This window comes from Alosa alosa, chromosome 6 (genome assembly GCF_017589495.1).
Source record: "Alosa alosa isolate M-15738 ecotype Scorff River chromosome 6, AALO_Geno_1.1, whole genome shotgun sequence".
Classification (NCBI taxonomy): Eukaryota; Metazoa; Chordata; class Actinopteri; order Clupeiformes; family Clupeidae; genus Alosa; species Alosa alosa.
In genome coordinates, this window is record NC_063194.1 from 1,250,157 (window position 1) to 1,272,477 (window position 22,321).

A 22,321-nucleotide genomic window follows, 5' to 3' on the forward strand; every position below is an offset into this window, starting at 1 on the left:
TACAAACAATAGGTCTATACTATTATGGTATTTTAGATACTCAACAGGGTTTTAAGCATAGACTGTATACAGTCTATGGTTTGAAGCGTCTCCTGACTTAAATACACTTGCTATGTTAGTGGATACAGAAAAGCAACAGACTCGCAGGCTGTGATCGAGGTTTGTTATGATTCGTTTTAAAGGCTAATGGAGGTCAACCAGGACGGACATACTGACAGGTCATCAAAAGACGCCGCTTAGACGCAGCTGTTTTAAAACAATGACTATCATAACCAACCAGCCTCAATACGCGTAGACCTATTCTTCTGACTGAAGGACAGTGACATTGAAGTTAATGAACCCAATTTAGATGCCCAGAGCTCTGTAATTAATGCCACGGCTGTTCCCACTTCCAATTATTACTGTGCTCGAGTTGTCTGCTGAATGCAAAGTCACATCAAGGTGAGCACATAGGCACGACAACTTTCTATTCACAGGGCCAGCTCCGTGCCAAAGAGATATCCCTAAATCACGACTTGAGTTGTAGACTGTGCGGCGCCCCCCCCCGCCCGAAGATTAGAAACAGTATTGTTAAACAAATATAACACGACTATCTCGGTGGAAGTAGCTTTCAGTGTCGCCTTTTCGCCCCAACACATTAATACCACTGGGGATAGGATAGGCCACGGCCTATCCTATCCTACAGTACGTGTGTTGTTCAAAATACTTACTCTAGATGGCGTCCGTCATGAAACAGAGCAGCATATCTGGCGTTCTGTATTTCATGGGTCAAGCAACCTGTGGTTATGTCAAGAAGGGAATGCATATCCGGAAACAATTAATCGGCTATAATATCCACTGCCATTTCACTGTGTTCAGTCAGTAATTCACAGGTGTGTGTGTTTGAGTTGCTGGGTGCAGTGTGTCATCTGGGCAAGACATAAGAAGAATCGGAGGTTCTGTAATCTGTAGCCTATATTACAGAACCTCCGATTCTTCTTCTTCTGCCGCAACGTTTTGGCTAGTGGGAATAAAGTTTCTTTCTTCGTACCGCTGTCACTCTACAAGTGGCTGCATTGCGATGCTACATTCAACGAAACGACACTGAACTATGAAAACATCACCAAGATAGGTTAACATTCCCCGCTTAGAGCTCTTTCTAAACCTTTGAGGCAATGACAGGAATCTACTGCCGAACGATGTACGCCTTCAGCGGAGAAAATGACCGAGCGCTCAAGTTCGAAGTGGGAGAAATGATCGAGCTCTTGCAACCACTGGACGGCGGGTGGTGGGAAGGAGCGATAGACGGAGTCAGAGGATGGTTCCCTGCTAATTATGTCAAAGTTCTGGAGGTAAGCCAGGGGCAGATGACAAACATGGCAGTTCTCATCAGTTCTCATCAGAACTTTAACTTCTCTAACTTTACACCTTGTTCCGCACATCCGTTCGTCCGAGTAGGATTACTTGTATTCTGATGCGTAAAAGGTGACCTGTGAAAATAATAAACCCATACCTGAAACAAATGCAGTATATTAATTCAGTTATGACATTTATTTCTGGGATACGAATGACTTATCATGTACTGCAGCATGTTTCCAGGAGCACGTTCATGTCATCTTCTGCAGTGCACATCACACACAAGCACTCGGCATGCACACAGAAGTTCAAAGCTCTCATAAGGGAAGCTCAGTAATGTTGGTGAGCGCATATCTGGCCACACACGGAGTGCGTGTCACTTACAAAAAGGAGGCAGCAAGAAATATCATCTAAGATAACACTTAATCTCTTAATGTCAAAACGTTTGGTCAACAGTCAGCCACTTCAGTCAAATTAGTCTTGCACAGCTGTCAGACACTTCACAGTGTCCTTTTTGTGCTGCGCTTAAGGAAAACTTTTGCCATCACTTCAGGTTGCTTTGCCTGTGGGGCCTTTCTGTTTATGATTTTCTCTTAATCTGTTTAAGGAAAAACATGACTCCTTGTTCAGATATCTTGCTCACTCTCTACATGTAATACATTGGTATGAAGTTTCAGGAAACAATGTACAATTTGGGGAAGGTAAAAGTGTGCTCTTGTTCAAAGGCATACTGTAAGTGCTTATACAGGAAAATCATGGAAAGGACCAAGAGGTCAACTTGACCTTTTCCGTCAAACACATCAAGTCTTCTTAGATTGTTTCATTCACAGCAGATACCACTTTCAACACTGGAGCTGCATAAAATACACTAGCAGACACTACTTTTAACACTGGAGCTGCATAAAATACACTAGCAGACACTACTTTCAACACTGGAGCTGCATAAAATACACTAGCAGACACTACTTTTAACACTGGAGCTGCATAAAATACACTAGCAGACACTACTTTCAACACGGGAGCTGCATAAAATACATACAAGCAGCACACAGGTTTGTTTTCATCCAGAACACTCAGATTTACAGGAGAGGCAGACAGCCCTTGGATGTCCCCATCTCTTGACAGTCAGTCAATTCAATATTTTGTTATTTTTTGTAAACTAGCAATGCACATGGTTGATCATTTTAAATTGGAGTCCTAAGTGATTGTTGTGTGACAGGCACCAGGAAAGAATATAAGAATCTCCCTAAAATCAGTGTTTAATGTAATATGCATTGTTTTTTTTTCAGGCAAGTCCCATGAGATTATCTTTCTAGTGAAAAGATGTGATTTAAAACAGAATGACTGCTCTACTTTTGAAGCCCCCCATGGTGTGACGTTGATGCTTTTTTAAGACAGCATTTTGTCATCATTTCTCCCCTTCTCCTCCCTCCCTATCCTGTGTTTTCGCTTTTTATCTCCCTGTGTAGCCAGCTGCACTGCATGCTCCGCACAGCCAAGCCCACTCACTGTCATCATCTCATCAGTAAAGTTGCCCATTTCCATTTTTGGAGGGAGCATCAGTGGTGCGATACACAGAGGGGTCAATTTGATTTGCAAGTTATGGGCCAGCGGGTCGCACAAAACAGGCCTTGTTGCCACGGTGACTCCCCTAGCTACGTCCCACACTGTGGTCCATTGTGCGTCCAGGCTCAGAAGAGGGATGCAGTGATGTTTCGGCCTGGGCTCTTGTGGCGTCGTTAACATCTGGCAGTCTCAGACAAAGGCGTTCAAACAGCTTTCCAACTGGCATTGGACAACGAGACAAACACGTCTCCTTTTCTTTGACAGAGTTTCAGTTATAAAGTCATGTTCATTCTTTGTCCACCCATGTCCTCAGCCTTGAGCCCTTAGGCGGTGGTTCGGTTGGGACGGACGTTAGAGCCGCAAAAAAATTGCTTCCAGAGTTTCTTTCTGCCTCACAGTCTGACGGTTCTCTCCCCTGAGCAAGTCGTGTCAGTCGACACCTCTCACCTTCACTCTGTGACACAAGAAAGACCAGGTCTGAGGGAGCATGGTAGGGACAGCCTTTTTTAATCCATGCACTTCTGGCTGGGCTTGATCCTTCGATTGTCGTGTGCTACTTTACTTAGTTTGTTTTTCGGTTTTCTGTGTGGTGTGTGTGTGTCTGCAGCAGAAAGCAATGCCTGTATGTGTTCACGTCAGGTCTAACTGATTAAATGTGGATGCTGCAACCTTTGAAGCTATGCACTTCATTTCAATGAAGAAGGCATTTTGTGTGGATACAGTAACAGAACTTCTCTTCTGGCATTGATAAGTATAAAACAGAAATATCCATGCTGCACTGCAAGAAAATAATATATATTTTTAAGAGTTTTGAGCTCTCCAGCCAAGGCCTTTTAGTAACGCTTTTAACTGAAGCATTGAAAAAGATGTTTCTGTGGTCTCAGTTACTCTCTTGGTCAGGCTCCAGATCTGGCGGTCACTGCTTATATTGTCTATCCCAGTAGCTGGTCCACCCTGAGGAGCTCCTGCCAAAGTGCTTTAATCTTCATTGTGGGTTTCAAGAGGTGCCTGCTGCACTTCTTAACGCAATGCTGCCATTGTCGACTTTGTCAAACCTCCTCCTCCTCCTCCTCCTCCTCTGTCTCACAGTGTTTCCCCTGCTTCCAGAGAGGGGAAAGCATGTGTCACATGCAGTCTGGGTTGTTTGTTCTGGTGCCAGACCTCTGTCGTCTTACTCATCTCTGCTGCCTCTGTAGTCACTAATTAAGGTAGAGAGTGACAAATTTGTCTCTGCTCCTGAGCGCAGATGATGATGACCATGCTCTGGGTTCATTACCTTGGATTTGAGAACTGCTTGCTTGCATGCAGTGTCCCCGTCAGAACTGGCTTGCATGCAGTGTGCGTTTAATCCCAGGGCTCTTGTTGGATCTATATATGAACAGTGTTAGAGCAATGTAATGAAGCTCTTTGCGTTACATCAGACTATGAATAATAACAAATATGTCTGGGAGGGGGCTGACAAATATATTCACAGGAAGTATTATATTTGTGACAGTCTGAGCATATCTTGACTCTAGATAGGACTACAGAAAGTCTGGAATCAGTCTGGAATCTTGTATGTTGTCTGTGTAAGAGATATGATACAATCAGCGCTTTCCTATTTTGAGCAGCTGATTACTATCTCCCATCTCTTGAGTAATGTGTGGTATCTATAAAGCCACTGTGGGAAGCTGCAACTCATCCAGATGATTCACTGGGAAGCTGTAATAACAAGAGAGCCACATTTTCTTTCAGCGACAGAAGAGAAAACGTTTTCTGAAAGCAATAAAAAAGGAGACTGTAATAGTTTCATGAACCATGGCACGTTATCCATCTTTACAGCTCTGACCTCGAGGCGCCGAGCCGTTTGCATCCATAACGGTTATTCTGTGGCTCGCGCCGGGAGGAAGTGGCGGACGTCTACGGTTGCAGAGTAAATAAAAATTGGTCCGCAGGCTGTTTCAGTAGCACTTACTGTATGCGGCAAGGTCGTGACTAAGCCTTGATGCAGAGGGGAGTGTGTGAGTTCGAGAGAGAGAGAGAGAGAGAGAGAGAGAGAGAGAGGGGGAGGGAGGGAGGGTGGGAGTGAGAGATAGAGAGGAATCCCTTTTATGTTGCACATCAAACGTGCACGTCCACCCACACTGGCCTGATGACCTGGAGTGAGACACATGATCATTTTGGATGAGGACCAGAATGAATGATGTGCTCTCTCTTGATGAGACTCTCTCTTGCACACAGTTACATATTTGTGATTTACGTGTACCAGCACACATGTATGCTATGGACACACACACACACACACACACAGTAAAACAGGCAGCGGAGTTAAGGTTGCTGCTGTGTGTGTGCTATCGAACTTGGTAGTTGCTGAGAGTTGCTGCGCTTCCTCCACTGTAAAAACACGCTGCAGTAAACACTCGCTTGCTTCGCAGTGGCATCCTCTCTCACTGCCGAGAGAATGAGGGGGGACTACCGTGGGCTTCTGGAAACAGAAGATAAAGGCTCACTGAAGAACACTCATATTTATTCCCTTACGTAACCACGACCACGTTTCTCCAGGTGAAATACAGCTCAGATAATGCGTCTACGACAGCGTGGAGCAAAGCCAGCAAGGAAAGTTCTTGTGCCAGTGCAATGCTAGGCTCAGCTGAACACTGGGCCGCTCGGATAAAAGCTGCAATAAATCAGACTTTATTCTTTACACCTCAGTTATTGTCCAAAATACGATTGCTTCTCTGCCAGTGTCCTTGGCTTGCCCAATGTGCAACAGATCTGAATTTCAATTTGCGGTTTGGTTTTTAATCTAATTTTATTTACCACCCTAATTGAATCAGTGTTCTGGCAGTTAGATGAAAAATGGACGCTTTAAGGTTCTTTTGCTCTGGGTGAAAAGTTTACTTGAATACACACTCAGTGTATCCGTGAGGTCATTCCCATCATAATGTTGAGCATATGGAACAGATCGCAGACTCCTGGACTGACCAACACCCCCTGTCCATTAGCCGGGCATCTCTCTGCCAAGCGTTTGTGTTCCACCTCAGCGAAGACATACTAAACAACCTGAATCTCCAGCCTGCGCTAGCCTGGCTTTTTATTCTAGGACAGTTTAGCGGGTTTCTATGACACCTTGGCAGTTGTGCCAGTGTGGTATTCATTGCCAAGGCAAGCTAATCTGATTAAAAAGGGTCCCTCATCCTCTGCGGCCAACCACTTCTCTTCTTCGTCCTCATTTCACGGTAAACTGCAGCTTGTTAGGGTCTGGTCAAGTTAATGAAGTCTTATGCCGCCTCAGCTGAGTTCCCACGCAGTGTGTTGATGCCTTATGAAGGAGGCCTCAGTAGAGCTGAAGAGAGGGTAGTCCAAGTATATTATGGTAGTGGACCTCAGGAAGTGAAATAAGCACATCAAAAGTGAAATAAGCTCACCAAATCTTGCCATAACACTCATGATTTTACTGATACAGTGTTGTTTTGGAGTAGTATTTTTGCTCATAGATAAATAATCAGTCAATTTTCCATTCATGCAATACAAAAAATGGGCATAATGATGAAATGTGCTGTCTGAAATCAATGCCTCATACCCACCCCCCCTACCACCCACCTCATCCCTTGTTCAGCCATAAAGCCAGTTTGTGGCAGAGCTGCAGTGAAAGGCTGCCATCTTGTTTTCTGTTTCTTAGAAGCCTGTGGCCCCACCTCTGAGTGCACCAGAGGTGACAGACAACCAGACTCTTCCCCAGGGATGGAGGTGCTACCTGTCACCTGACGGACACCGCTACTTTGTCAACTCCACCACCAAAGGTAGGCCGTTCTGCACCAAAGGAAATAATTCTGTTCTGTTCTGTTCTGTTAGATAGTATTTATTGTGGATGCATTAGAGTTTTTGTAGCAAGTCTAGAAAGGGAGACCACAGCTCCGCTCCTCTCCTCCTGTGTCCACGTCTTCTCTGTCTTGTCTGAAGTGGCTGTCGTGTCCCATCACTCTCCGGGGCTTTGGAGAGCTCATCATCATCCCCGTCCGCCTCCTACATCCGCACCCCATTCATCTGTAGAGGGAGTCACATTCATCTCACTCACAAAGCCCCTGCTAGTCAGGGTTCTGCTCGCTCAGACCCGGCTGCCTGCTCTTTCTGTTCGGGCACGTTAGTGGTCGCCCGTCTGAAGCACTGGGGCCACAGTACTCAGCTTTATCAAAGGGGGAAGGCTGTGCAGGATTGTGAAGTTGTGCCTGTGGGTTAAGAATTGATTACGGGTGATGTGGAATGAGAGGTGTGTGTGTGTGTGTGTGTGTGTGTGTGTGTGTGTGTGTGTGTGTGTGTGTGTGTGTGTGTGTGTATGCGGCGCGTGTGTGTGTGTGCATGCATGTGTGTGTGTGTGTGTGTGTGTGTGTGTGTGTGTGTGTGTGTGTGTGTGTGTGTGTGCATGTGTGTGTGCATATGCGTGAGCGCGAGTGTGTTTCCTACTCTCCTCTCAGTAATAACTGCTTTTGCCGACTGCCATAACTCTTGCTGGAATACTGCTGATTGCTGTTTTCACGGTGTAATTGATGTATGGCACAGCTCCTCCTGCAGTGGCACGGCGGCATGCCTGCATGTGGATGATGCCCTCAATAAAAAATCTCCAGCGCTCCTTCCATTGTGCTGCATGGGTCACAGCCTCAATAATGTTAATTACAGGTGTTGGGTACACATAAATACCTGTCTCTCTCGTCTCCCCTCAGCCCTCGCTAACACTGATGGAGCAGGGAGCGCTGCGGAGCGCTACTCAGCCGGCCCAGTTCTGTTCGCAGTTTTTATTGCGGCTACCTCGCGTCAGCGCGTTCCCCCGTGGACGCCGCGCGTATTCCATTTCTGCGATACAGTAGGCTGACTCGGCTCGTAATGTTTATAATGCAAATGAAATGTGAGACAGGCGGGCAGCAGTCGGTCGGCAGGAAGTCCAAGCTGGGCTGTGGAGATGGTGGAGGGGCTGAGGCACACTGCTTAGTCAGTGGAAATCCCAAATCAGGCCCAAAGGAAGAATAAGAGGATGAATAAGAGGATGAATTTGAAAAGGATGGAGTCATGATTGAAACTATGCTTCAGTTTTTGGTTTGTTTTTTGCCTTTGTTGTGTTGTGTTTGTATGCTTTGCTTTGATGAGGTGTGAGAGGTGACTTCACAGGTGTTGTGATGTTTCTTGGGTATTTCCTGGTGTCTGCTGTTTACGTAAAAGGAGCGCAACAGGAAAAAAAAACAAAAAAACACCTCCCATCCCCTGGTCTCACCGTAGGCCTTGTTTAGCACATGTGACAGGTAGACTTTGTCCTGATTGGTTCAGAACCTCCAGGTGTCAAGACTGGTTAAATATTGTAGGATAAAGTAATTTGTTGTTTGTTTGTCGTGTTTGTCTTTTATCCCATCTACAGTCCCAGGACTGTTCAGACACTGTATCTGTTGTGTCAGCCCATAAATTGGACTGGTCAACTGGTATAGTATAAGTAAGTATATATACTCTTTTGATCCCGTGAGGGAAATTTGGTCTCTGCATTTATCCCAATCCGTGAATTAGTGAAACACACTCAGCACACAGTGAACACACAGTGAGGTGAAGAACACACTAATCCTGACACAGTGAGCTGCCTGTGAGGAACAGTACCCCTGGTATATGTTCCAAGAGTATTTTAAATGACTATCGCCTTGAAGATTCTTCTTGTGCGTACTCTGTGTTCCAGAGACAACATGGAAGCGGCCTTCCTGCACCTCCTCCTCCTCCACTGTGTCTCCCAAGAGCCTCCTGCCAAGAGCCTCGTCCTCAACCAGCACCTCCTCAGGTGACTTTCTCCTCTCCATATCAGCAACGGCACTGTGTGTGTTCAACCCTTCCAATTAGATAATAAATTCATACACACAACACATAGGTCAAATAAAGGCTGAATATATTTATTCTCGTATACGAAGGAAGGAGGCCACAGCTCTTCATTGTAACAGCTACCCTACCCGCTAGCCCTACATGTGGTGAACAGACATGGAAGTAGGTTCTTCTAACCATGTGTGAATGCATGTGTGTATAACAGCTAGGCAGGAGCCTCAGAGAGCGGTCAACATACCTGTGGCGTGCTGGCACTCTCTGCCCTGTACTCCTCTTTACTCTGGGACAGCGCAAGCATCCTTGTTGGTTTTAAGTTCAAGTTTCTATTCTAGTTTCCAAAGGTGGTGTAAAATCCAAACAGAAACGCATAACAGTGGTGCTGTACATAATAGCACAGTGTATGATTATGGCCTTACCAGTGTGTGGATGATTAAAGCTCTTATATTTGTGTGTGTACGTGCATTTTGCGTAGCCACCACACCTGTAGTTGCTGTCAGGCATGAAAGGCATGGTCGGTGTGTGTTGAGGGCGCATATCACTTTTAACCAAACAGTCTTTTAAATTGGAGGGACATTTGAGGATGATGTGGTATGTACTGTATTCAGGTGAAATGTGGTCATAAACCACCCTAACAAGCACACACACTCACATACAACCAAGCACTCTCCGTCAACTATGCTTCAGATGTAGGAAGCTAGGTATGTGGTAATGGACCTGACAGAGTCTCCTCTCACTGGTGGTCTGGGTGGTTGTGTGTGTGTGTGTGTGTGTGTGTTAGGAGGGAGGCGTTAAGAGGCAAACACTTGCCAGAGATGACAAGTCCCATCTGAGGGCAGACAGGGGGCAGTAATTAAACTGAGCGCTAGCATCAGCCCCCCCACACACACACACACACACACATACACATACACATACACAGCCCACCCTGCCTCCCCCAGCCTGCTGCCACTGCGGTTCCTGTGGTACGCTGGGACAGGAAGGCCTTTACCTGAGGGAGGGAGGAGCATCTCTCCTACTCTGTTTTCCTCATTTGGGATAAAAAATTATCTGAACATTTTATTCTGTATTCTGTGTGTGTGTGTGTATGTGGGGGGTGGGGGGGGACATGTGCAGACATACACATCTGTTGTTTCAATGCGTGTGTGTGTGTGTGTGTGTATGTCTGCTGTAAGATTCTCTGTTTCTATGCAAGGCCTGTGCCTCATTAGTGATAAACTCAGTCCCTTGAGAGCTGCAGGCACGCACACACACTAACACACGCACACACACACACACACACACACACACACACACACACACACACACACACACCTCAGCCTGGCCCGGCTTAGTCCAGTGGTGTCACTGCTTTACAGACGAGCTGACCAAGCCTGTGACCTAATTATAGCATATCCGTCACCACGGGAACCCCAGAGTATGTGCCTGGGAAACGGCCCATTTTACAATGACATTACGTAACCGTGGTAATCGTGTGCTCCAAGTTCTAGCATGTTCTGTACAGACTCCGCAGGTTTGAATGTGAAAGCCATGCATATCTCCTCGTCTGTCTGTGTCCTGGGTTCTTTCATTCCTCTTCTCTCTCTCTCTCCTTTCCCTTTCTCTCACCACTCATCTCTCTATCTTCATCTCTCTCTGTCTCTCTCTCTCTCCATCTCTCTCTCTCTCTCTTTTAATTCAATTCAATTCAATTCAAGGTTGCTTTATTAGCATGACTGTAAGTACAGTGTTGCCAAAGCACAATTAAAACAGCATAACAATTAGAACATTGACAGCATTAAGATTCATTTAAGACAGCATTCTCTCATCTCTCTCTCTCTCTCTTCGTCTCTCCCTCTCTCTCTCTTTCTCTCTCTCTCCATCTCTCCCTCTCTCCCTCCAGTGAACGGATGCCAGGCCAGCAGGAGTCCTGCGTTGCCGTTGGAGCTGCCCGATTTGGCTCTCCAGAAAGCCAGCCTGGACAAACAGGTAAAATCAGGTCTCTCTCTCACAGACAAGGCCAGTGTGTGGTTTCCATTGAAAGGATTCCACCACTGATTGTGTTCCAGCACCGCCGCCATTCATCTGCTGGCTCCCAGGTGTCCCATACACACCCAGCTGACCTGCCAGTCCTGTCATTTTCAGCTCAGTCCAGGAAGTAGCATGGCAAGGCAGAGGCACCAGTGAACAGTCTGCAGTCGACTTGTTCCGTCATAGCGTCCCAGTCGGGTGGCCCAGTGGTACCAACCTGAGCGAAGCTTCGTCAACAGGGTCGGTGCCAGTGTCACGTGACCACCAACGAGTCAGAAGAGGGTACAACAGCCGTGTTTGGCACAGTGGCAGCAGGACTAGGAAGGTGGAGGAGAGGGACAGAGAGAGAGAGAGGGCCATATGGCCACGCAGAAATTTGGACGGTGAGACGTTGGGCTCGGTCAGTTCCTGAAAGGGGGCCAGTGAAAACAAGGAGTGAGTGTGTGTGAAGGAGTGTGTGTGTGGGCCGAGGGTAGAAGCGGGCTGAGTATATCGGCATCGATGCGATCGGAGGAGAGAGTGACGGCTGGAGTTTCGGAGGCGCGGAGGTGAGCGACGGGGACCAGGAGCGGGCGCAAGGGGTAGCGGACACTGGGGCGCAAGGAGAGGAGAGGAGAGGAGAGGAGAGGAGAGGAGAGGGCAAGGCGGCAGCCATCGCTGCTGGAGTAGGAGGTGGAGGAGCCATGTTCTGGAGGAGGAAGGTGAGGAGCGGGACTCAGAGAGGCAGTCTGAGACTTTGGGCTAAGAGGCACGATCAGCAGGTGTGGGAGAGTGAGTGTGTTATGTATGTCAAGGGTTACGCGAGAGGAAAAGGGCAATGTCGGAAAGGTGTCGGAAAAATTATTTAATTAATTAATAATCTAATTAATTAATAAATAATACATAATTTCGAATCGGGTTATAATGATATGGAAATGTGAAATTAAAGGAAATAATTTGTAAACTCTATAGTAGGCTATGTTTTCATTAAAAAATAAGCTACCCACAATGCACAGGATTTCCTGCGGGCAGCCAGAATATCTGGCATGTTAGTTTCGTGGAAATATAGAAAACTGGAAACATGGAAAACTGGCTAAAAACAGGGACACTGTCCAAAAGGCCTAATTAAAGCGATCGAAGAGGAGAAGCAAGAGAAACAGAGCAGGAGACAGGTAACGATGGGATGGGGGGCAGAATGATGAAGGCGGAGGTGGAGAGCAGGGGGATAAAAGAAAGGAAGAGACAGAAAAGACTAAAGTGTGTGAAGAAAACTAAAGTATGATGAGGCATATAGGCCTTGGCTTCACGTGAATTGGGAGACAGACTACCCAAATCCACAGTGCGTGGTTTGCAGTGAGGTGCTATCTAATCAGTCCAATGTTGTTCTCCACACTGTTTTTTTTAGCGTGCGAGCTCATAGACCAGGTGGGGGTACGCGAGCCGAGTCCGGATGTAAAAGGTGTCCGCGGGAAAAAAAGTTTGGGAACCGCTGATGTATGTGATGGACTGTATGTGCTGATGTCGGCTTGTTTTGATCAAGGGAGTGTTTAGGCTTGCTCTTATGTCTGTGTGTGTGTGTTTGTATATTTGTGGGCAGCCGTGGCCCACTGGTTAGCACTCCGGACCTGTAACCGGAAGGTTGCCGGTTCGAGCCCCAACCAGTGGGAACGGCTGAAGTGCTCTTGAGCAAGGCACCTAACCCCTCACTGCTCCCCGAGCGCCGCTGTTGTAGCAGGCAGCTCACTGCGCCGGGATTAGTGTGTGCTTCACCTCACTGTGTGCTGAGTGTGTAATCACTAATTCATGGTTTGGGATAAATGCAGAGACCAAATTTCCTCTCACGGGATCAAAAGAGTATATATACTTATACTATACTTATTGTAACTGTTTAGTTTGTAATGGCTTCATAGAAATGTGTGTGTTCATTTATATGTGTTTGTGCTTGTTTGTGTGTATGCATATGATTTTTTCTTGTGTGTGTGTGTGTGTGTGTGTGTGTGTGTGTGTGTGTGTGCATGCGAGTAAAGCAGCAAGTGGCGTGTGTGTGAGACGTCCTGGAGCCGTCACGTGTAGTATTCCTGCTCTCACACTTCCAGCCTCAGCACTGCAGCGGCATTAGCACAGCATGCAGCACCACATTCTGATAAACACACACACTCACACACTCACATTATCTCTTTCTCACACACACACACACATACACACGCACATACTCCAACACACACTCACTTACACTCTCTCTCTCACACACACACACACACACACACACACACATGCACACACTCTTTCTCTCTCTCACACACACACACACACACACACACACACACACACACACAAACACACACACACGCACACACTCCAACACACACACACACATTCACACACATACAGTACACATGCACACACTCCAACACACTCTCTCTCTCTCTCTCTCTCTATCTCTTTGTCTCTCTCACACACACACACACACACATGCACACACTCCAACACACGCACACACACTCACACACTCTTTCTCTCACACACACCAAACACTCCAACACACACACACATTCACACTCACACTCTCTCTCTCACACACACACACACACACACCCACACTTACACACACACACACACTCCAACACACACACACACACACACACACGTACACTCTCTCTCACACACACAAACACACACACACACACAGAAGCACTGGAATAGGAACTGTGGAAACACACCACCATATGTGTACTCACAGAACAAAAAATGTGTCACGGGCCGCAGATGTATGAATCTATACAGATGCATGAGCTCACAGGCACACACACACACACGCACACACACACACACACACACACACACACACACACACACACACACACACACACACAGCACACACACAGAGAGAGAGGGATGGGCAAAAATACATGTACATCAGAATGTATTTCAAAATAAAAAGACAAATAGCCTTTTAAACGTATCAAAATAAACTGCAAAATGCTGTAGCCATATTAAGTTTCAAAATAAATTACCGGTACTTTATTTTTTTCAGTTTGAAAATACTCAAAATACTTTTTTTCAAGGGAGCATGGAATCACTTTGTAAATCAACTTTTTTATCCCAAACATTTAGCCTATTAAAACTTGTCTAAGGCTGCATATGGAATATCACACACCAGAAATTCCAAAACGGTTTAAAAGTTCTAAACATTCTTATATCGCTTCAAACCTTTTCCATCATTTTTATGTCAACTCTTGCTAAACCAGCTCTGTCGAGCAATAACTTAGCACAACAAAACCGACGTTACAGCGATATAAGTCTTTTTCCATCACACACTATCATTGTGGCGAACTACCTAAGCTACTGTCAGTAGCTAACATTATTTTACTGTTGGATGTAATATTAAAGGAGAAATCCGGTGTGATATTGACCTAAAGTGTATTGAAACATGATACCGAGTGTGAACGTATGTCTCATAGCCCATCTCGGCTTGTCCCCTGCACTCCAAAATCTGGCGCTAGTTAGCCGATGCTACCAACAGCTTTTTCAATAGTGGTGCTTCGGCATCGGACTAGCCATGCAAATAAATCACTGTTTTACACCCATTTACGAGGCTCAATGTATCTCCACACTTCATTGGTAGACTTCCGAGGACCCTGACATTTAAAAGCGAGACATTGAGAACTTTGAAAAGCACTGGTAGTTTACTTACAAGACGATTTATACAGACAGTATCTTCCACGGTTTAGCGTTTGCAGCCATCTTGAATTTAGTCACGATAAGTCGAGCAACGAGTAAGAATGAACAGGTATGATAAGGGATCAGATTCCAAAAATAATTCAGTGGAAATGCATGGATTCCAGTTTCTTCCAGTAGCAGCAACTGGAATCCATGCATTTCCACTTAGTGTAAACTGCGCCTTTCTCTGCCTTTCTCCGCCCTTAAACGCAATTCTTAATGTCCACAACTGAATGGCAGCCTACATACAAAGCAGTTGAATGAAGTTAACTGGTGACAACATTAAAAAGAATCAAACGTTTAGCGATCATGAAATAATACCATACATGATAAGATGTCAACAAGCAGGGAGATAATGAAGATCAGTAGTTCTACTCAAACTACTTGTGCACGTAGGCTATGGAAGATTGGTCAAATCTAGCAAGTAGGAAAGTTTAAGTGAATGACGTGAAAGTGAAAGTAAGACATTCAAGGCCAACAAAAGTTAATGTTGCTTTTGATAGTACAGAGACTTACAAAACTGGTGCTCTAGCGATTCTGTTGTCTTTGAAAGGTTCTCATATTGACGCATTGAACTGCAATTTGGATTAACACCTGCTTTTACAAGGTGGAAGTATTTAGGCGCAAAATAGACGTGCGCTTTCAGGCGCAGTCTTTGTACATACCGCGGAATACATAATTAGGCGCTCTTTACTCTTCCCCTCCCAACTTTTTACGTTAAACTTACACTTTCCCCTGGATCCTCCCATGAATGCATATGCATGACATGACAAACGCAATCTGCCACTTTCAGCTCCGCCACAGGCAGTTTGCACTTTTACATCATTGCGGCCTGTTTCTATACCTCGCAATGATTTTACACATACATTGTGAAGCAAATACGCCTGAAGTGGGCGCAAAAGCGTTAGTACATCTGGCCCTCAGTTCGGAAGTATGGAGTTCCAAAGTGGGGGCCTTCCCACTTCCCAGCCACATGAATGCACTATACAATCAGGTCAAAATCACATATGTCTCACAGAGAGTATTTTGCAGTATTTTCTCAAAAACACATCAATACATACAATACTGTATTGTTATACAAAATACAGTCATTTTCTTCAACCCAATAAAACGCATGCACACACACGGACACACACGGACACACGCACAGACAATTCACCCTGACTTTTACAAGCCCAACTTATCCTCACACTTAAACATACCAGCAGACACACTGATGCAGACACACATGGTAATGGGGGATAGTTTCAAAAGCTTTAACAAAAGCATGCTTGTGTGTGTATGTGTTTGTGTATGTGTTTGTGTTTGTGCGTGTGTGTGTGTGTGTGTGTGTGTGTGTGTGTGTGTGTGTGTGTGTGTGTGTGTGTGTGTGCCTGTGTCTGTATGTCTGTGTATCAGTATCTGTGATCCTGATATCCTCATTTGCAGCTTGCATCTAATTATGATCAGGTCTCTCTGGGCTCATCAGTTCATTTACTTGTAACAGCCCCAACCCCCACCCCACACACACAAACAGATGTACACACAAGCACACACCTCACATCTCTTCTTCTCACATGCGCTCTCTATTTCTCTCTCGTTCCATCTCTTGCTCTCTCCCCTGCCTTCTACAAACTGGCCGTCTGTGGAGGGCAGGAGGTAGGAGCGAGGGGGAGTTGGATAAATAAATCTGACTCTCCTTTCTCACTCTCACTCTCTCTCTCTGTCTCTCTCTCTCTGTCTCTCTCTCTCTCTCTCTCTCTCTGTCTCTGTATCACTCTCTCAGTCCCTCTTTCTTTCCTTCTCTCTATCCCTTCCAGCATCTCCTTCTCTCTCTCTCCCCTCCTCTCTCTATCTCTCTCTCTCTCTTCCTCGCTCCTTCCATGTGTTGTGTGTCAGTGGGACTCATCAGTGGTTCACTGCTTGAGGAGATGCCTGCTCTGCTGCAGCTGTAGAATACCTGACTTCCTCTCTCTCTCTCTCTCTCTCTCTCTCTCTCTCTCTCTTCCTCCATACATCTGCCTCTGTGTATCTCTGTAGTTATCTTTCTGTCCTCCTGACATGATGAGGTGTCAACTTAAATTTGGATCATCTGTAAATATTGTCCTAATGGAATATCATACAAATACAGCTGGGCTTGGAATTAATATATTCTCACTTTCTCCTTAATCACCCTCTCCCTCTCCCTCTCTCTTTCCATCTCTTATTCTCTACATCTCCCTCTCCCTCTCTCTTTCCATCTCTTATTCTCTACATCTCCCCCTCCCTCTGTCATCTTTCTCAACCGCTATATCACCCTACCCCCCTCTTTCTCTGATTTTCTATATCTGTCTCTTTGAACTCTATCATCTGTATCATTCTCTCTACCCCCCTCTCTCTCTCTTTGATTGTCTAAATCTGCCTCTATATATCATAATATCATCTCTCCCTCTCTTTCTCGCCCTCTTGTTCCCCGTCTCTCTCTCTCTCTCCCCAGTCATCCACCCCTGAGGCAGGACCGCTGCGCTTAAACCAGGAGCTCCCCCTACTACCCCCCCCCCCCAAACACACACACACACACACACACACACACACTCCTCTCCACTCGTCACGCTCCCTCAGCCGCGACCGCCCCCCCTTCCTCCCCCTCCCCCCCTCCCCCCAACCATCACCACCACCAACATCCACACACTCCACTCACCACGGCAACAGAGGCAGCCAGATTCAAAAGCGCACGCAGAGCTTCAGCAGCCTTCAGAGAGAAAGAGGGAAAAAACAACAGGAGATAGAAAGAGCGCACGAGAGAGAAAGAGAGAGAGAGAGAGAGAGAGAGAGATAGAGAGTGAGAGAGAGAGACAGAAAGAGAAAGTGACTGAAGAAGCATCTGGATTTTTGGGGAGGGAGTTAAGAGATAAGGAGGAAGAGGAGAGAAAGATAGAGATAAAGACAGAGAGAGAGAGAGATAGCTAGGTAGTGAGTGGAGTGGAGGATCATGGAGGCCAGCTTTGACGCGGAGGAGAGCTTTGACGATGCCTCCTGCCTCTCTCCACAGAGTCCGGGCTCCACCTCCCCCGCCAGGAGGCAGAACAAGGAGCGCGAGATCAAGGAGACCAAGATGACCGTGAGTAGCCATGGAGCGCCTCCGCTCGTCTGTCCACCTCGCTCCCCGCTGTCACGCTGGTGTTCCCTCACTCTCTCTCTCTCTCTCCCTCTCGCTCTCACTCTCTTTCTCTCTCTCTGTCACACTCAGTCCATATCTAACTGGCTCTGGCTCTCGCACTCTCTATTCTGTCTTTGTTTATTTTAGTCTTTGTCCCTCCCTCTCTCTCTCTTTCTCGATCTTTCTTTGTTGTCATTTTGTTTTTGTTGTGTACATTTTGTATAATTTTTTCTGAATTATTGTTTGAATTGTTTGAATTATTTGTTTATTTTATTCTGAATGCATGCCTCTCTCTCTCCTTCTCTCTCTCCCTCCACCCCTATGGGAGATACAAAACAGTGAGTAACCACAGGCTGATCAGTGTACAGTGGAATCCATAATGGCTCTTTTATTGGCTTCCTATCTTCCATGGCACATCTCTGTGCGCTAACTGAGCTCTGAAAGAGAGAACCGAGTGGTGAGTGCCTGGGAGATCTCTCACCGTCGCAGCCAGGAGTGTTTTCACTTACGGAGAGAGAGAAAAGAGAGAGAGAGAGAGAGAGAGAGAGAGAGAGAGAGAGAGAGAAGCAGCTGTTATGTGTGTAATGTTCAGCATCTGCTTACCAGCACAACTCTTCCTCATGCTTCAGCTCCTGGCCAGCAATATCAACTCTACAGAGATTTGACTGTGTGTGTGTGTGTGTGTGTGTGTGTGTGTGTGTGTGTGTGTGTGTGTGTGTGTGTGTGTGTGTGTGTGTGTGTTTTGAAGGTTCCAGAGATCCAGGCTAGAGACTGCACAGTAGAAACCGCAGTGTTTTTTGTTTTTTTCTTTCATTCACATCAAGTGTTTAGTGTTGCAGAGGCTCAGTTGACTCACTGACCGCCGTGTTTGTAGTGATGATATGAGTTTTTGCCAACCTGATGATTGTCTTGATTTCGCCACGGCACAGATTAAACCGTCAGAGAGAGAGAGAGAGAGAGAGAGAGAGAGAGGCCATCTGATGCTGGAAAAAGATGACACTCTGTCCCTTCTCCTCACCTCCCCCTCACCCCCACACCTCGAACCTCCAATGCCGCTCTTAAGCTTTATTTAGAGGCTCTTGTGCTGCACTGTGCTTTACTCTTACAGAGAGAGAGGCACTGCTCCCACACCAAAGTCACGCAGCTCGGCAAAACCTCTGGATAAATGTTTTTGGTGACCGCACGGGAGTGTTGGTTCGGTGGTGGGGGAGGTCTGGTCCATGTTGGGGGGGGCGTGTGGCGAGGAGCGTGCACCTATCCTGAGCGTGTGTGGACCTTGGCCAGGAGGCGCACGGCTGTTTTCTGGCTCTGCCGCGGTGTGAACGTGACGTGAACGGATGGACAGAAAGATGCGTGTCCAGAGCTCCTCCTCCTCCTCCTCCTCCTCCTCCCTCCAGAGCTCCCCCTGCCACAGCTGGCTCTCCACCTGTAGCTCACTGAGGCGCGCTCTTCCCATCGCATCACGTCACCGTCACCGTCACTCACGCGTGCTCACGCGTGCTGCTCACGCACCTCACTGTCACTTCTCACTGTCTGTTCTCCCCAACCCCAGCTGTAGCAGAGTGTGTGTGGGCACTACGTGCCAGTGGGCACATCTGTGAAACATGTCCGCAGGGTACCACTGACCAGGGCTTCCTTTCACCGCGAGGTAACCCTTCCTTTTACAGTCCTCTGATTAGCAAGTAAATAGGCGGTAAATGATAGTATTTTACTGGGTAATTACCAGGACGCAACATGTACATGTGATCTTACCTATGGTTACATGTAGTTTCTCTGTATTTGCCTTCATGTTACCTGTGGTAATTACCCAATGATATACTATAATTTACCGTGTATTTGTGAGGTAGATATAAGTATTTAGGGGACGGTAAAATGAAGGACTACGGAGTCGTGTGCTGTGTGGACAAGTCCTCTCCCCCATCTCTAAAATCATTCCCTGTTCATTATTTGAGAATTAGAACAAACACACAAAAGTCCAGGGTTTGATTTTTATCCTGCATATTCTCCAAACAGTTGTTAGTTGTGATTTTAATTTTTATGTTTTTTACTTCTTTTAGCACATAAATATCATAAACATAACATAAAGAAAGCAGCCCATTAAATAGGTGCTGTGGAGCAGAATGGCTGAGTAAACTTAGAGAGATAGAAAATGAGAGAGAGAGAGATGGAGAGGGAGGCTATGGCTGTGGGTTTTGTGCGTGTGTGTGTGTGTGTGTGTGTGTGTGTGTGTGTGTGTGTGTGTGTGAATGTGTGGAGAAATAAATAATAGGAGCATTTCCCCTCCAGCCTCTCACGTCAGCCTGACACTGGCCCAGCTTATGTAACCCACAGCCTGCTGATGATTAACAGTGATTTTCAGAGAAAAATGCCTCGTGTGTGTGTGTGTGTGTGTGTGTGAGGGGGTGGTCAGGGCAGAGGAAATGTTTGAGTGCACGTGTGTGGGTTTTTGACTATGAGTTTTGTGGGAGCTTAGGGAAGAGGAAAGGTAGGTGTGTGTGTAGGTTTCTGTGTGTGTGTGTGTGTGTGTGTGTGTGTGTGTGTGTGTGTGTGTGTGTGTGACCGAGACAGATGGAAGCAGGTTGAGGTTTTTTTCTTAGGACTGCAGACAGAGGTGTCAGAATGTTTGTGTGTGTGTGCATGTGTGCTTGTGTGTGTGTGTGTGTGTGTGTGTGTGTGTGTGTGTGTGTGTGTGTGTGTGTGTGTGTGTGTGTGTGTGTGTGTGATGCTGTAATACTGACCTGCCGCAGCCACTAGAGCAGTGCGGGGGTTTGGCCGTGGAGAGCTCACAGACCGTGCAGAGGGGGAGGAAGACACAGCCAGGCCAGTTGCCATGGTGACAAAGGCAATAGTTCTGATTAATGGCAGTTGAAATGGAAAACACGATCATGTGCTGTGGAAAAAGCAAAATATATTGTATTCATACACATCAAAAAGGGAAACCTCATCAAACGTTTTAGTTTGCGGCATGAATGGAGACGTCTTGAAATGTGATGTGTGTTTGTTGGTTCTTTTCACGTTCAGGGGGTTTCAGGCTGTTTGTGTCTACTGAGTAATGCCTCTGCCGTGGGTCCGAGTGCAATCATAATTCCATACACACACATTCTCACTCACACAGCCACATGCTGGCTTGAGACTATTTTGCAAACGTATATTGTATTCCCTGTGCTGACATTCATAAAATCATTGGGGTTAATGATACGTGGAAACGTAACATCTCTTGTGTGTGACTATTTCTGTTTAGTGTCTATATCTTTGATTTAGCCTGATTTAGCCACAGTCTATACGCGTCTCCTGGGCTGGCAACACAGACTGTGATGTGGTACAAGCTCTGGTATCAGGACTGTTTCCACACGTCTACGGTGTGATGTCTCAGCCTCGCTCTCACCTCTCCTCAGCCTCCTGCCCCCATGCTGCATGGTGCGTGTGTCTTGGTTCTCCAGTGCAACTTGTCAGAACTGTTGTTTAGCAGCTTGCATGAGAACCATGGAGAGAGAGTGTTATATTGATACAGTATATCAATCCTCTTCTGGGGTAATGCTGTGCTATCCCCTCTTATGCACCACTTGTTGCTGAAGAGGGTAGCAGTTGGGGGGGAGGGGTGTCAACAGTTTGTTGAAGGGTTGGATGGAGGTGGTCGAGGTGGTGGTGGTGGTTGTGGTGGAGAATGGTCTGGGCAGGATGATCCGCCATTATGGTGATGACAAGGTACACGTAGTACAGCTCTGAAGGATGGAGAGATGTGGATGATAAGCACAAAGAGAGGGAGGGAGAGATGGAAAGAGAGAGAGTGAGGAAGTATTTAGAGTGTTGTGTAATGGAGAGGGTGGGTGGATGTGTGTGTGTGTGTGTGTGTGTGTGTGTGTGTGTGTGTGTGTGTGTGTGTGTGTGTGTGTGTGTGTGTGTTTGGGGAGCGGAGAATTTGCCTTTACAGCAAAAGCAATTTGTCGCTTAGCAACAGCGGCGAGCACCCCATAGTGTCAGTGGTGACTGAGATTCCTGATCGGTGTAGAATGCGCACAGAGGTGCGTGTTTGTGTCTTGGTTCTGGGCGTGTGTTTGTGTCTTGGTTCTGGGTGTGTGTTTGTCTAGGTGAGTGTGTTTGTGTTTGTGTCTTGGTTCTGGGTGTGTGTTTGTCTAGATAAGTGTGAATGTGAGTGTGTTTGTGTCTTGGTTCTGGGTGTGTGTTTGTGTCTTGGTTCTGGGTGTGTGTTTGTCTGGGTGAGTGTTTGTGTGTTTGTCTTGGTTCTGGGTGTGTGTGTTTGTCTGGGTGAGTGTGTGCGTGTTTGTGTCTTGGTTCTGGGTGTGTGTTTGTGTCTTGGTTCTGGGTGTGTGTTTGTGTCTTGGTTCTGGGTGTGTGTTTGTCTAGGTGAGTGTGTGAGTGTTTGTGTCTTGGTTCTGGGTGTGTGTTTGTCTGGATGAGTGTGTGTGCTTCTAAACATGCATCCATGTGCTAATGTGCACACATGCATAGACATTTGTGGACACGTGCTGTTTGTATATATTGTATGTGCATCTGTTTGTGTGTGTGTGTTTGTGTGTGTTTATGTGTTTGTGTGTGTGTGTGTGTGTGTGTGTGTGTGTGTGTGTGTGTGTGTGTGTGTGTGTGTGCATACACTGCACACTTGAGTGGAGTTTGTGCTCCCCGGTGACCAGATTAGGGGTTTGTTTGTTTGAGTGGTCAGGAGATCGTTCACCTGGAGTCCCATCACTACGGGAGGCCGTATAGTGCAATAACATTGGAATAGTGGCACTACACACTGAACGTACT

The 22,321-nt window shown here is 46.5% G+C and overlaps 1 protein-coding gene across 4 annotated transcripts in view; it reads left to right on the plus strand.

Annotated features, from left to right (window-relative positions):
- The first annotated feature begins 999 nt into the window (after positions 1–999).
- gas7a (growth arrest-specific 7a) overlaps positions 1,000–22,321 on the plus strand; it is a 57,800-nt gene continuing 36,478 nt past the window's right edge. For 3 of the 4 annotated variants that reach the window (XM_048246752.1, XM_048246751.1, XM_048246753.1), the window contains exons 1-5: positions 1,000–1,331; positions 6,563–6,683; positions 8,594–8,692; positions 10,610–10,695; positions 17,447–17,515. In XM_048246752.1, coding sequence (XP_048102709.1) covers positions 1,155–1,331; positions 6,563–6,683; positions 8,594–8,692; positions 10,610–10,695; positions 17,447–17,515 — 552 coding nt within the window. In that variant the 5' untranslated portion in view covers positions 1,000–1,154. Of the gene's footprint in view, positions 1,332–3,302; positions 3,392–6,562; positions 6,684–8,593; positions 8,693–10,609; positions 10,696–17,446; positions 17,516–22,321 lie in introns of those variants that run through there. The other variant, XM_048246754.1, reaches the window with a different exon arrangement.